The following is a 14,972-nucleotide window of genomic DNA, read 5'->3' as shown; positions in this document are numbered from 1 at the left end:
ACTAACGGTAAGACTGACTTTTACTCATACATATATATAATGTTAGACTTTTAATGTTATATATAGTATAGGGTGTATTTTATACTTTTAAAATACTAATTGGTCTAATTTAAAATTATACCTTTAATTTGATTAAATTGTAAACCAAAACTTTTATGGATTTATTAAACATCTTTTAATTATACACCTTAATTAATTAATAAAACCATAAGGGTGTGATTTGAACTTTTCAAAACTATACTAGGGTTTTAGAATTCAACATCTCTAAATTAACTTTTAATCAACTTTTAAATTCCAAAACTTGAGGGCAAGTTTTGAAACATTTCAAAACATTAGGGTTTTAACTATTTAAATTTCAAAACAAAACTTTTAAGTTTTAATTTAAACTATAAAACTTACATGGGCATAATTGAAACTTTTCACAACACAAGGATCAAATAACAAATAATAGAAATTAAACAATTAATTTTGTCATTATCTATATTTGACCTAATTTCAATTTCTTGCAAGATAAGTTACCCAATTAATACAAATAATCAAACTTTAATCATATAAGGAAGTTATTATCTAATCAATTGGTAATTATCTTTTGTTTAATCAAGGATATACTCAAAATATGTTTAAAATCGGATTTTAATGACCCAAAACAGATAAGGCAAGTATCCATGAGCAATACAGCAAGAAATCCCGAAATCCCCTCTTTCTGACGCTCGAACTCGCCGAGTAGGAGCCTACTCGCCGAGTCCACAATGGGACTCGCCGAGTTCATCAGGCAGGGGGGCCAAAAATCGATTTTGTAGCTTGAACAAACACATAAGGCATCAATACAATAGAAACCAATCAAGGCTCTGATACCACTGATGGGTTTAGCCATAAGAACATCCTATGTGCTCATGCAACCCTAATGCTAAGATCTAGGTTTCTCTATTGTACATGCAATTCATCCAAGACTATAAACCCTAGATCTAATATATGATAATCAATATAACATATGAATTAGGGTTTAGATCATACCTTGATTGTTATGTAGCAATAACAATCTCAAATCCTTCTTGTATTGACTTTAGAAAGCTTAGAGTCACAAATGTCACTCCTCTAATGGTTCACAAACACCAAGAGCAAGAGGATGAAGAGGAGAAGAGAAGGAGGCTGCCCAAAACGTATGGAAACCCTAACCAATTAGTTCCCCACGTTTTTGGGGTTAAGGGTCCTTTAAATAGTGAGGCTATTAGGGTTATCAAACAAGGAAACCCTAATTTGGATGCTTAGGCCCTAAGAAACCCATTAACCCCTTTTTAATAAGCCTTGGACGATTTCTAATGGGTTTCCCCATAGAATTCGTCCAACCTTATATTATAAGGTAATCCATAGCCCAATTGCAATTATCTTATAATTACAATTCCAGCCCCTTAAGTTTAATTAATCTCTTTTAGCCACAAACTTAATTCTTATTAATTCTTGACTAATATTAATTAAACAATATGATTTTTCCTTTAATATATTATTCTCATAATATATTAATAAATCATAATTAATCTTTTCTCTCCATAATTCATCCTATCAAGTTGCTTTGGTGAAGGCAGCCCAAAAGGACCATGCACCATCGGATCAAGTACATACCAAAATAGTTATGGACTTAGACACTAATCCAACAGACATATGATGATGCAGAAAGGTTATGTCTAGATATAACTCTGATGATTTAATATGGAAGATATGATATATATTTACTCATCATGTACAAATAACCTCATTTAGTTTTATAAATAGCATATTATTATGTAGTCTTTTAATGGCGTTTATGCAGTTTGCTTCAACATCATACAAGTTTTAATTACAGGGGTGAAGCTTTTAAATAGGGTTTGGTGATACTTTCTGATCCTCTGGTTGGGAGGAAAGTCTAGACATCATGGCCTAAAGATAAAATTTACAAGGTATGATTTTTTTATAATTCATCTCTTTATATGCGCGTCTTCATCACCAGTTAATTTTGTGTGTTTAATTTTATATAACTTCTTATATTTTATTAGGAAAAAAATTGTGCTACCCCTGGTCAAAATTTCTGGTTCCGCCACCATATAAGATACATAAACAGTTGAAATTTCAAGTTAGATATAACAGTCTCCGCAAAGTAACCACCATTTGAAGCCCTAATATATATGCATAAATAATATAAAATAAGTACATAACCACTAACAGTGTCAAGAATCTTACCTTCACACCGATCTCCAAGGGGAGTAATGACCTTTCTAAAAAATATTCACAGCTAAGAAAACTCAAAAAGGTTAAAATCATCAACCTGTAATACCAAAACTGGAGGAGAGAAAGATAGTACCTAAAGATACAGATAAAAAGAATATGAAGAGAAGTAGAATATGTGGAGGAATGTTTATCACAAAAAGAACCCTAAGGTTTTGTATGCGGTTGGTAGCTGAGATTCACCTAGCGATAGTTGTGGATCGATGGGAAGATGACACCGCAGATGAAACACTGGCAACGATCTTCACTCTCTGTCGCTGCTTGGGGGCTTCCTTTATACACCATTTTATGTTGAGATGGTTTCCACCTAGGGCGGCGGTGGTGGCTAGTGTGACAGACGATCGCTCCATCTCAGGTAAATGCTGGAGGTGTCGAGTGACTGAAGCACATGTGGTGGATTTTTAATTAACGCAAAATCCCAGACTTGAGTGAAGCATATCATGGCGGGGAGAGACCACCGGGCGGTGGTCGTAGTGGCAATGAGAAAGGATCGGAAGAATGATCGAGATGAATCTGTACACCCAGACGAAGAAATCGAGCGGAAGAAACTAGAACGATGGTAGCTATAGAGAGACAGTGGAAGGAAAAGAGTAGGAATGGCGTTGAAGGGATGTAGAAGAAAAAAGAAGTGGTGGTTTTTGATTGAAGGTGGTACGGAGTTTTGAGGCGGTGGATCGGTAGATTAAAGTAACCTCAGTGTTACTTGGAGCAAAACCATTGGACAATTGAAGTGGTGGATTGAAAAGACACCACGTAACACAACATTGTTGAAGAAAGTAATCAGACATTGACAAAAAAAAGTGGTCCAAAAGGATTAATAGAGGAACAGACTTTTAATATATATATATATATATATATATATATATATATATATATATATATATATATAACCAGGGTAGAAAATGAAAATATGTAAACATGTGGATCAAATATGACAAAAAAACATCAGGTTTACTATTCATAAGGTTGACCTTCTTTAATATATATATATATATATATATATATATATATATATATGAGTAGGATCAAATGAGAACACAAAAAAGGTTGAGAACGCGAGAACAAAGTATGTTCATTTGTGATTCCATGTATTCATTTGTGGAGGAATGATAAATTTTTATGCCTTTAATTTCAATTAAATAGAAAAGGCATATTCATGTTGATTATGCGTAAAAATTTATCATTTCTCCACCAATGAATATATGGAATCACAAATGAATATATATGAAGATTTTTGAGTGGTTATGTTTCAATTCGATCGTCTTCATTGATGTTTGGAATCGTTAAATTTCACTATTATTTGAAAATGAGTTGTATAGCTTCAAATATGGGTAATTGGGTTCAATAATTTGTTTGTGTTCATTTATTAAACAACTTAGTATTGCTGGTGATGGGGGATTGTGGTGGTGTTGGACAATGGTGGTAGAAGGTAACCAGAAGAGATGGTGGTGGAGGGTAAGTGGAAGAGACGGTGGTGGGTTGTGGTGGGTGGGACCCTTGTGGAGGTTGTCTTAGTTGCGGTGATGATGGAGGTTTGGTGGTGACGAAGAATCGATGGCAACATCGTTGACCCGTGGTTGTGGTTTCTTAACGACGAGCATTATAAGAGAGAGTGCGGGGGTGGGGTGGTGTGGGGTAGGGGCAGCGTTATCAATAGCGACCATGGCGCTCACTATGGCGTTTGGTGAGGTGAGGCGTCCATGTGTCGCTATAGGGTTCATGGCGACTGCATAGCGATCTGTCCTTTTTTTTAATATGGTATAAATAAGCCCATGTTAGGGTTTTTTTACTAAGTCAAAATAGCATTCGATACTCTGGTCTCCAATGTCCGCTTCTCAGTCGCTTCTCTCTACCAGTCGACATTCAATTTCGCCTCTTCAGATCGCGACTTGCCCTTGATTTCTCCTGTTCAGTCGGTACTCCAAGTCTCCAACGACTGACCTGCAGTCCTGCACTAGTCCTGCACCGTTCCTTCTCTCCATCAGCTTCAAAGGTATGTGTAGTTAATTATTTAGTTATGGTTTAGTATTAGTTTATTTATGGGTTTAGTATTAGTTTAGTATAGGTATTAGTTTAATGTTGTATATGATACCTTGTATTGTGAATGAAAGTTGTATTGTTACTGTAATATTGTGATTGTGTCTAATTTTCACTTGTTATGCATTTATTCACTTGTTTAACTGAATCAGTTATGCATTTATTAACTAATTAACCGATATGTATGATGTATCTAATTTTCATATACTTATCATTAATATCACTCAATTGTGTCACTTTATTTTTGATTTGTTTTTGAAATAGATATGGCTAGTAATGATCCGGGATGGCAATACGGGATAGCAGTTGAAGGAAAGGGTAATCAGTGGGTGATATGTACTTTTTGTAATAAAACAACCAAGGGTGGGATTACAAGACACAAGCATCACCTTGCTCGTGATTCTGCCCAAGTATTAAAATGTCCCAGGGTTCCAATAGAAGTACAAAAAGTTTTTAAAGATGCTTTTGATAAAAAGAAACAAGATAAAGAAGCAATGAAGAAAATACCCCACTTTGATGATGATGTTGTAGATATAGATGAAGATGAAGAAGCTACAACTAATAGTGAGTTTTTCCAATCGAAAGGCAAGAGGCCTATGTCATCGAGTGGCTCAACTGCAACCACTAAAAGGTCCGTGAAAGGGCCTTTGGATGTAATATGGCTGCCATGTGATAAAACGGGGAAGAAAAAGGGGTATTTGGTTGGAACCTCCGAACATAAAGAAATCCACAAAAAGTTAAGGCTTGATGCGGTTCAAAAGATATGTCATTGGATGTATGATGCGGGTATTGCATTTAATGTTGTGAAGTATGATAGTTTTGGGCCCACACTTGAAGCGGTTGCTCTACATGGTTGCGGTATGAAACCCCCTTAGCTATCATGAGGTACGTGATCCCATGTTGAAGCTAGAGATGGAGCACACAAAAACATTTTTGACATTAAATGAGACGGGGAAGAAGTCATTCGGATGTTCTTTGATGGCCGATGGTTGGAGGGGCCGAAAAGGAAGATCACTTATTAAATTCCTAGTAAATACTCCACGAGGAAGTATGTTTATAGAATCAGTAGATGCTTCTGCGTGTTCTCATACAAGTATTTTTTGCAGTTTTTTTTTTTCTTTTTTATTTATGCAGTTTTTTATTTAATGTTGTTTTTTCCTGTTTTAATGCTTTTTTTCCTTGTTTTTTGTTGTTTCTAACAGGTGAATATTTGTTCAAATTGTTTGACCACTACATAAAAAAAACTGGTCCGGAAGATGTGGTTCAAATTGTAACGGATAGTGCTAGCAACAACGTTTTAGCCGGTCGAATTGTGGAAGAAAAATATCCACATATTTATTGGACTCCGTGTGCGGCACATTGCATCAATTTGATGCTTGAGGACATATTTAAATTGCCTCATCTTAAAAAGACACTTGATAGAGCAATTGCGGTCAATAGTTACATCTACAACCGCACCTTGCTCTTGAATATGATGAGAGATTTCACGGCCAAAGAGATATGGTTAGACTCGCAAAGACCCGGTTTGCAACCGCCTTCATAACTTTGAATTGCTTTAGAAATCATAAGAAAAATTTGAAGAAGATGTTTGCATCTGAAGCGTGGAACAAAAGCAAGTTCCCGGGCGAGGCGGGAGGAGGAGAAAGTCAAACGACCAACACTATATTTTCTCCTAATTTTAGGACCAATATAGATATTGCGGTCAAAGTTGGTGATCCTTTATTAACGGTGCTTCGATTAGTAGATAGTGAAAAAAAAAGCCTCCTATGGGGTACATTTATAAAGCCATGGATAGAGCAAAGGAAAGAATTGTCTCGTCTTTCAATAACATTTGATAGACGAAGATGAAGATGAAAATGATGTTAGGGCTTATAAAGATGTTGTAGAAAAAGAAATGGATGATGAGCCCGTATATGAGGAGTTGGACGATTTTTGAATCGTATTTTAAAGTCTAAGATTAATACTTGTTCTTTTTTTGTAATATGCATGTTTTAAAACTTAGTTGAACTAATAGTCTTTAGGGTTTTAGCTTATTTATTAGTTATAATTGCTAATTAGGTGAAGGTAAAAGTAATATTAATTTTTAATAGGTACTTTCTAAAAATGAAATAGTCGTCGCTATTTCATCACTAACGCTATATAGCATGGCGATAGATTGTCGCTATATATGCCCTCGCTATCGCCATCGATAACACTGGATAGGGGTAGTATTTGTTTTTTTAATTGTTGTAATACAAAGAAAATGGAAATGTAAATTAAAAGGCTAAATTAATAAAACTTTATATAGGGCAAAAAACAATCACGATAGAAATTGAAACCATGAGAACCTTCCATAAAACTAGGGATGTGTATGGGGCGGTTTGGTTCGGTTATTGGTCAAAACTGAACCATAACCATTACAATTGGTTAATGTATTTCAATAATCATTGGGTAGCGCTTAATATTGGTTTTGGTTAACGGTTTAGTTGGTTAATGATTATGGTTAATGGTTAATATCGGTTAACAATAATGGTCCAAGGTGACATAAAAATAAAAATAGTTTTTTATAAAAAATGAAAAACATAAAGTCCATTGTTATAAAAAGTGAATGATAGCATGTATATAATTGTATTGATAGAAGATTACTTATCATATCTAATTCTAGATAATTTCCCTTTAAATTTTCAATTCTTAATATAATTACATATAATATATTCACTACGTCTTATATTTATTGTCCACTTTTGACTTTTGAAGTGTTTATTCTTCAACTTTGACCTTAAATATTTTTATTTGTGTTATAAATTACTTGATTAAATTATAACAATGAGAAAACATTTAAAACACAATCAATTCATATATGTTGCATAAAGTATTATATATCAATAACAAAAATATTTAATATCAAAGTTGAAGATTAAGGACTTCAAAAAGTCACAAATGGACAATAAATATAGAACGGATGAGTATTTAATATTATATTATATCAAAAATATTTATTAGTATTATCGGTTTGGTTCGATTAATAGTGGTTCAATTTTAGATGAAAACCATAACCGAACCATATGTATTCGGTTAATCTAAATTAAAAACCGCACTATATCTTTTAGTAACGGTTCGGTTATATTGTTTAATTTGGTTATGGTTCGGTTTTTTAATTAATATGTTCGTCCCTACATGAAACTAAAAATAAAAATTATTAATTAAACTTGATATTTGGAAAAAAAAATTATTTTTTATTTTTTAAGGAACATACTTAATGTAGTTCTTTCTATATTCAAATAAAAATAAATGCTGAAGATAATTAAAATTTTCCCGCCTGTTTAGATTGCGCCGTCTTTTGAACACAGGAGCGTCTGCTAAATATCACCTGTATCTGAGACAAATTATCCTATTCTAGCCCTCGGATATCACTGGTCCGCGAAAATAATACAGCTATCATCTGACAGATGGCGCAATCAGGATGCATCTAAATTACACTACCCCACACTTAATCACACCTGATTTTTCCCATCACCTGCGTCGCAGCCCATTGCTCTCAAGTTTGTCCAAAATTCGGTCATACTTTTCCAAATCTTTGGCCATAAATAGAAATTTTTAGTAATAAATTAGCATTAATTCTGATTTTATTTTGAATATTTGACGATTCTTTCATTGATTGCATTTTGAATCCAATAATTTGAATTCATCTCTTCTTCATCTTGGATTTCATGCTTATGTTCTTGTTCTTCTACACCTCGGTCTAGATTATTGTATGCATATAGAAATTCAGTTGAATTGAGTAATTTAGGGCAAGAATGACGTGCGAAATGAATCGTGTTGGAGACGATGAACTACAACTCATAGATTTCTCGGAGGAAGATGATTACTTAATCGCGTTTCCTTTTCGTGATTCTCTCGAAGATCTCCGACTTTCAGGTGCAAATTATGTTCTCTTTGATCATCATCCACTTGTCTGTGTACGCTCTTTGATTTTCACGCATTTTGTTAGTTTTCTTCTCCGTCAGTTTCCTTTTTTTCTCATGAAATTCAATTCGATTTCAATCTTATCTCATGTTATCGAGTTGAACAACAACAAAAAAAAAAAAAAAAGGAGATTCATTGACAGTTTGACACTATCGAAAAAGAGTTGATTCACCTTTTTGAATGATCGCGTTTACTTTCTAGTGATTTGCTTAAAGTTTTATGAACAAACTTGTTTTGCAGTAACATACGACAATCTGAATGAGTGTGATCGTATCAAGCTGTTTGAAAGTATTAATTCGCAAGTAGTAGAGCGGATTGATCAAGCACAGTTTGAATCCATGGAGCCAAGAAGACCAAGTTTCTTGCGTAAAAGCTTAGCTTGGGACAATGCCTTCTTCACTAGTGCAGGTAATTCTTGATGTCTGTTCGAGTCTTTTTCCAATAGGGATTTCTGTTTTCACATCTGTTCTCCAAGAAATGGAGAAAATGTTATTACTTTTAATTATTGTCTTCACTAGTGCATGATTCTTGATATATGCAGGTGTGTTGAACCTCGAAGAGCTGTTTATGATAAATAAAGGCTTCAAAAAACCTGAATCCAATCACCAAACTCCTCGTAATAAAGTTACTCTTAAGAATCAAACATCATCTGGTATTAATCAATCACCACTTCTATTTAATCATCATCTACTCCACATTCTTTATAAAAACCGAGGTTTTAAATATGTCTCCTTTTCAGCCTCCAAGAAATCAAATATCTGCTCTCAAAACAAGGTGTGTGTATATTCACCAGTTCTCATTTTTCCATTTTTCAAACCTAAATAATTTTTAAAAAAAAATATCCATCTTCAAATTTTAGGTCAAACCAGTATCTGGAGCTTCAAAACTGGTCTCATCTAAACATACTAACAAAGCATCTGTTGAAGAATCAGAATCATATAGCATGAAAACAAAACATAAATCCAGAAAAGCAGGATTAGGTATGTTTTTTTTTAATGTCTAAGTATTTGTTTGTTTTTTTTTTTTCCAATTAGTTTTATTTTATGAAGGGACAGATTTAAATGTTTCCAAGAGGTCTCGATGGGGAGACTTATCTGGTCTTCCTAAATCAACTTCTTTTACTTCTCAAAAGGATTTAAAAGCTGATTCCTCATATGAATCATCTTCTAGTGCTTCTTCATCTTCTAAATCCAGTAGAAAGGAAATCAATCACAAAAACACAAAACCAACTTCATCCACATCCCCTTGTAGCTCCATTGAAGGATGGTTATCTTCATCTTCTTCTAATACACCTGAATATGCAACAACATCATCAATGGAAACTCTCCTTTCTAGTGGGCCCAAAAGAAAAATCAAATCTTCGGGTCTTCGAATGCCATCACCAAAGATTGGATTCTTTGATGAGGTATATCATTATTCTTTTCATTCTAGCTTCTTGTTTCTTTTTTAGCTTTTGAGGGATATTTTTCATGGAGGGTATTAACGTCTTTTTACCTATTACAGGGGCAACCCTTTAAAGGAAGTATGCAGGAGAAACAAAGTCCTTTACAATCACATAACAGAAACAGGCTAAACAAAAACAAATTACAGTTATCCAATCTTTCTCCTTCTGTTACCCCTGAGAATTGTTCAAAAGTTAGAAAAGCTTTCAATGATGGAAGAAAAAGTGGTGTGAGTTTTAGCAAGTTGAAAGTGGATGTGCAAATACAAAAGGAAATATCAAATAAAAGAATGCACATAGAGGAAAAGAAGCAGAAAGATGAAGCTATGATAGACATGAAACAAAAGCAAGATGAGAGTGATCAGAAAGAGAATGTGTTTAGTTTTGAAGATCAAGTCAATGGTTTAACCAAATGCTTAGAGGTCATTGATCTAGACAGGGATGTGGGTCCCGAGGTCAAAGGTCAACTCTCAAGAACTCCATTGGCTGAAAAAGTTTATGGTAAGCATTAGAATTGCATTATAATTTTGTTTCTTTTTACATCAACTATCTTATAGTTTTATATTTCATCTTTTTTTATCTTTGATTATTAAGAGCAAATAAGTCCATCTTTTTGCATAGTTTTATGGAATGAAAATTTATTTGTGTTAGTTGTTTCATATCTTTGGTTACTTGGAATTTTTTTCGTGCGAGATTTGTTACATTTGATGTATGATATATTTTAAGTGACAAATTGCTTGGAATAGCAACATGATTTTTTTTTATCAATAATAACGACGTACTTACATTTTGCTACCAATAAGAGCATTGATATTATGATTCATGCAAAAAATGAAATCAATTTGGTGAAATTGGCAAGAGCATCAACTTAAGATTTAGTGTTTCGACTCCAAAGTGGGGTTCTTATAAACCCTCAAATATTGATCCCAACAACATGACCACCTTGACATAGAAGACCAACCCAAGCTAAGCATGGGTCGGATTTTATAGGCCATTATATGGCTCTTAAACCTAAAGATGGTCTGAGAGTTGGAGCAGAGCAGTTTGTTCTGCGGTTGAAAGTTGAATTCAACGGGAGAGATTGGTGTTGCTGTTGAAATATACTTCGAAAGAACAAGAAGAATAGTAGAAGCAAATTACACTTCATGATTATGGTCACAATTGAACAAGCAATTGTTTGCTCATCCACATTAACCTTTTTCTTGAATGTAATACACGCATAAACGGCAAAATTTAGTAGCGAAATTTGCGATTCTCCATGATTATACTCACAAACACATTGCTCTTACCTTGAATTATTCGAAATACGAATCTTCAATTCTACACTGTTGCTATGGTTGACAAAAATGAGAGTTTTATGAACTATAGAATCGAATTGACGAAAAACGAGAGAGAGAGAGAGAGAGAGAGAGAGCTTTCTATATTAAATAATTATTTTTTCTTTTGTATTTTTCTAAAATAATGAAAAACTTCATAAATGATAGTGAAATGACAAAAATGTCATTCGGTTAACAGACAAAATATGACGGAGTTAACAATAAGGAACAATCGTCAAAGTTTTAAAAGTACATGGATCATCTATGACAATTTTAAACATTGAGGACTAAACGTCAGATCCGGAAAACCACAAGGACCATTTATAATGTTTTTCCATTTTTTTAAGATGTAACGTTTAATAAATTAGTTAAAATGTTTAGAAAGATTGGAAACCATCTTAAACCATATTTATTTGGATGACCTTAAATATAAGATAGTTTATATATATATATATATATATATATATATATATATATATATATATATATATATATATATATATATATATATATATATATATATATATATATATATATATATATATATATATATATATATATATATAATAGATTTAAGTAAATGTTTCTTTGTTGCAATTAGTCAAAAAGGTGATTAATTGTCATTCCTAAAAAATATCTAAATAAAAAATTATCAACATGTTAGACTAACAACTTTATATACACATTTTCCTGGAACTTTCTGCTCCTAAGAATTCACTGAAAGGATGAATATGTTTTCAATCCATATAAAAATGAAAAGATGGTGGCACATGCTTTGATTACGTGCCAACAATTTCATCATCCGTTCAATTCAGTTATGCATCATGAATTTTGTTGTATTTTTAAATTTGACATTTTCATCTTTGATTACGTGCCAACAATTTCATCATATTGCATAGTTTGACGGAATAAAAGTTTATTTGTGTTAGTTGAATCATATCTCTTGTTACCTTTAATGTTTGATTTATTTTATCAGACAAATTGCAACGTATTTACTCTTGTACCAATATGGAAAATATATTTTGTTTTTTACCCATATTAGCAGCATACTTACACTTTTAACGGATAATATCAATGTTACTTTATTCTTAACCAATAATAGCAATATACCTTAATTTTGCTACCAATATGGCCAATGCACTTTATTTGTAACATACTTTCATAATGCTATTATTGATAAAGAAATGCAACTACATTAGTATTAGGACTCTATATGGCTATTATGGGTAAAAAATAAAATATATTGCCCATATTGATATAAAAGTAAACTAGATTACTATTTTTCACAAGTTTCTCATTTTAACAAGTTGAATATAACCAAAAGATTCATCGATCAAATAAACAAATAAACAAAAGATCTAAATCTAATCCACAAAAACAAAAAAATACATAATTTATTTTTCAACATTTACATCTAACTGAGAAACAACTTCTCCAGCCACTAGAGTTTCAGTTGTAGAATCCCTAACACCATCATGCCCACCTCCTTCTACTCTACCATCCTCCACCTGTTCACTTTCCGTTGCCGCCACCGGAACACCACCCACTGCCTCCCCACCACCATCTCCGGTCTCCAGAGGCGGCCGAACAGGAACACCCAATCCTTTAGCAAGACAAACATACTTAAACACAAGCTGCTTGTAACCATTCAACAACTCATCCACATCACCAACACTCAAATCATCAACCTTCGAATACAAAAACGGAAAATTCCAAAACTTTTCACTCACTTTTTCCTCCATAACAATCATCGTCCCACCTTTATTTTCCAAATCCGAAACCGAAGGAACCTCTTTCAACTTCGCCTCCATATCATTTTCACTTTCAACCCTTCGAGTTTCCACATTCTCACCATTATACTCCCCCGAAACAATTACTCTCGCAGATTCCATATTATTCTCAAACTCACTTTCATCCATAGACAACGCCTTAGCATCTATGTTCAAAATAAACGATTCTACAGATAACATATTCGTGAAAAGATACTCCGTTTCTCCACCTAACCTTAACCGATTCCTAAACCGTTGAATATAAACCAAATTTGAGTGCAATTGTGCCACATTTGCTTTAATTGTAACGTAAATTAAAACAGGAAGAAAATCATCAGCGCCAGGTGGATTTTCGGATGCGTTAAATAGCGATGTACTAATGACCTTACAACAACTAAGAATACACGAAAGTTTATCACGTGGTGCTTTGTAACTATTAATTTTTTGAAGCTCTTTCTTTGCGATTAACCATGAAGTTTCGTTTTGATACTTTTGTTGAATGTCTAAGTGGTGGGGTTCGATGAATTGTTGGATTAAAAGCGATTTGTTGAAAAGATCCTTGTCTATTTTGATATCTTCTGGGTGTGAAGCGAATACGCGAGGGAATAGTTTTGTCATTATGTATTTTTCGAGGCCTTCACTTGTGTTTTCCAATTCGTCTTCTGTGCGACCCGCCCATAGAGGGTGGGCCCGGAAAGCGGCGTCCATGGTGGCGAAAAATTCTTGTATGGATTCACTGTCTTTTTCGGGATTTGGAATTGTTTTTGAGAATGTGGTTATGAAGTTTTTTATGGTTTTCACGAATTCTGTTGCGGAAGGTTGTCTCATGCGTTCTAGAAAGTCGTGCCATGTGCGTGTAGTGGTTGATGAAACGGGAGGTTCCGTGTTCTCCATAAGTTTTATTTGGCTGCATAAACGGAATCTTTAGCCTTAAGGGAAACAGATTCAAAACCTTGATGAGAATTGAGTAATACTTGTTTTTCTAATGAGGTTTCCTTAAGGGTAAAGTGGTAGTTAATAAAAGTATAGTTCAAGATCTCTGCATAAAAATCCCCAGTAAAATTTGCTTACATTTCTTCTGTATGCTCCACAAGCGTATAATTATAGAAATAAGGATCTACCGAAATTTTAACTTTTGCTTGGTCATATTCGTAAGGGAGCAATAAATGGAAAATTAATCATTTGCAATAAACTAATTCTATCTTTAAGTTATCAACAGATTACAGATTTTAGACAAAAATGTAAAATTAGCAATGTCAAAATGAAAATTTTGTATATTAGTTACAATATAGATCGAGGATAATAACCTAATCATCTGAAATTGCAATTTTGTAATCCATAAAGCAAAATCTGAAAAATCTAGGGTTCCATTATTTATACCATTTCGTTCATTCTCCCAATTGTGGATTTCATTTTCGTTTGTCCACAAATCAGTTAGACGGGACTCACATATCAAGTCGTCGTATCTTCAATTGGTCGAATTCTGAAGAATTTGAACAAAGTTTCATACAAATGTTTTGATTTTAATGATACTCTGAAAGTTAACTAAAATGCTCATTTCGATAATGTAACCAAACAATGATTGAACATGAACAATTCAACTGTTAGCAGATATCTATCTTATTTGTGATTCTAAGTAAACGGATTATAATTATGGTAGAAGCAGAATCGATTCGCGCAGGTGATAGAAAGATAAAATAGACGAGATATATGCTGATAATTTTTGTTGTTACCTGATAATTCGTGGGTAAGGATGCTTCGAGATTTTTAGCAGAGCTCCGGTTGTAGATCGTAAACCCTAACGACTAACGACTGATTATGAGCAACATGACCAAACCCAACCAAGATCCCCATGTCTTTCATGTGGAAGTTTTATATTTACATCACAGTCCCCAAAGTTTTCTTCTACAATATTCCCACCATTAAAAAATAGAAACAACTATTAAAAAACAATTACAATATTTTTTTAGTTTTAAATCCTAGAAAAATAATATATTAAAACTCTTAGGTTAGTCAAAAATAATAATTTTATTTTAATATGATATTTATGTATGGAGATGTCTAATTTTATAAGATTTTTGCCATAATTATCATTTAGTAGTAGATTTTCTTTCGTCTTACAGCAAGTTATTATTAGGGATGAGGGAATAGACGGCGGATTCTGTCGTGGGTTGGGGCAGTACTGGCGATACCCGGGTAAGGACT

The 14,972-nt window shown here is 33.4% G+C and overlaps 3 protein-coding genes across 5 annotated transcripts; 2 read left to right on the top strand and 1 right to left on the bottom strand.

Moving 5' to 3' along the window:
* Positions 1-4,562: 4,562 nt before the first annotated feature.
* On the top strand, positions 4,563-6,232 carry LOC111895288 (uncharacterized). Its single transcript, XM_023891379.1, has 4 exons — positions 4,563-5,154; positions 5,499-5,799; positions 5,979-6,067; positions 6,135-6,232. The coding sequence occupies exons 1-4, from the start codon at positions 4,563-4,565 to the stop codon at positions 6,230-6,232; spliced, it is 1,080 nt and encodes a 359-aa protein (XP_023747147.1).
* Positions 6,233-7,658: 1,426 nt separating this feature from the next.
* On the top strand, positions 7,659-10,341 carry LOC111895289 (uncharacterized). 3 transcript variants are annotated; one of them, XM_023891380.3, is made up of 7 exons: positions 7,660-8,193; positions 8,482-8,649; positions 8,783-8,893; positions 8,981-9,015; positions 9,101-9,221; positions 9,291-9,646; positions 9,745-10,341. In XM_023891380.3, exons 1-7 carry the CDS (start codon positions 8,073-8,075, stop codon positions 10,192-10,194), a joined length of 1,362 nt encoding a protein of 453 aa, XP_023747148.1. In that variant the 5' UTR covers positions 7,660-8,072; the 3' UTR covers positions 10,195-10,341. The 3 variants fall into 3 exon arrangements, with proteins under 3 accessions (XP_042753963.1, XP_042753962.1, XP_023747148.1); XM_042898029.2 differs by having other exon boundaries at positions 7,659-8,193; positions 8,783-9,015; positions 9,297-9,646; XM_042898028.2 differs by having other exon boundaries at positions 7,659-8,193; positions 8,783-9,015.
* A 1,909-nt stretch (positions 10,342-12,250) lies between these two features.
* On the bottom strand, positions 12,251-14,655 carry LOC111895250 (vacuolar protein sorting-associated protein 9A). Its single transcript, XM_023891340.2, has 2 exons — positions 14,501-14,655; positions 12,251-13,674 (listed from the first exon to the last, which is right to left on the bottom strand). The coding sequence occupies exon 2, from the start codon at positions 13,659-13,661 to the stop codon at positions 12,393-12,395; it is 1,269 nt and encodes a 422-aa protein (XP_023747108.1). The 5' UTR covers positions 13,662-13,674; positions 14,501-14,655; the 3' UTR covers positions 12,251-12,392.
* Positions 14,656-14,972: the final 317 nt, after the last annotated feature.

Source organism: Lactuca sativa, chromosome 9 (genome assembly GCF_002870075.4).
Source record: "Lactuca sativa cultivar Salinas chromosome 9, Lsat_Salinas_v11, whole genome shotgun sequence".
Lineage (NCBI taxonomy): Eukaryota > Viridiplantae > Streptophyta > Magnoliopsida > Asterales > Asteraceae > Lactuca > Lactuca sativa.
Note: the sequence above shows the minus strand (reverse complement) of the source record. Positions and strands in the feature narration are given on the sequence as shown.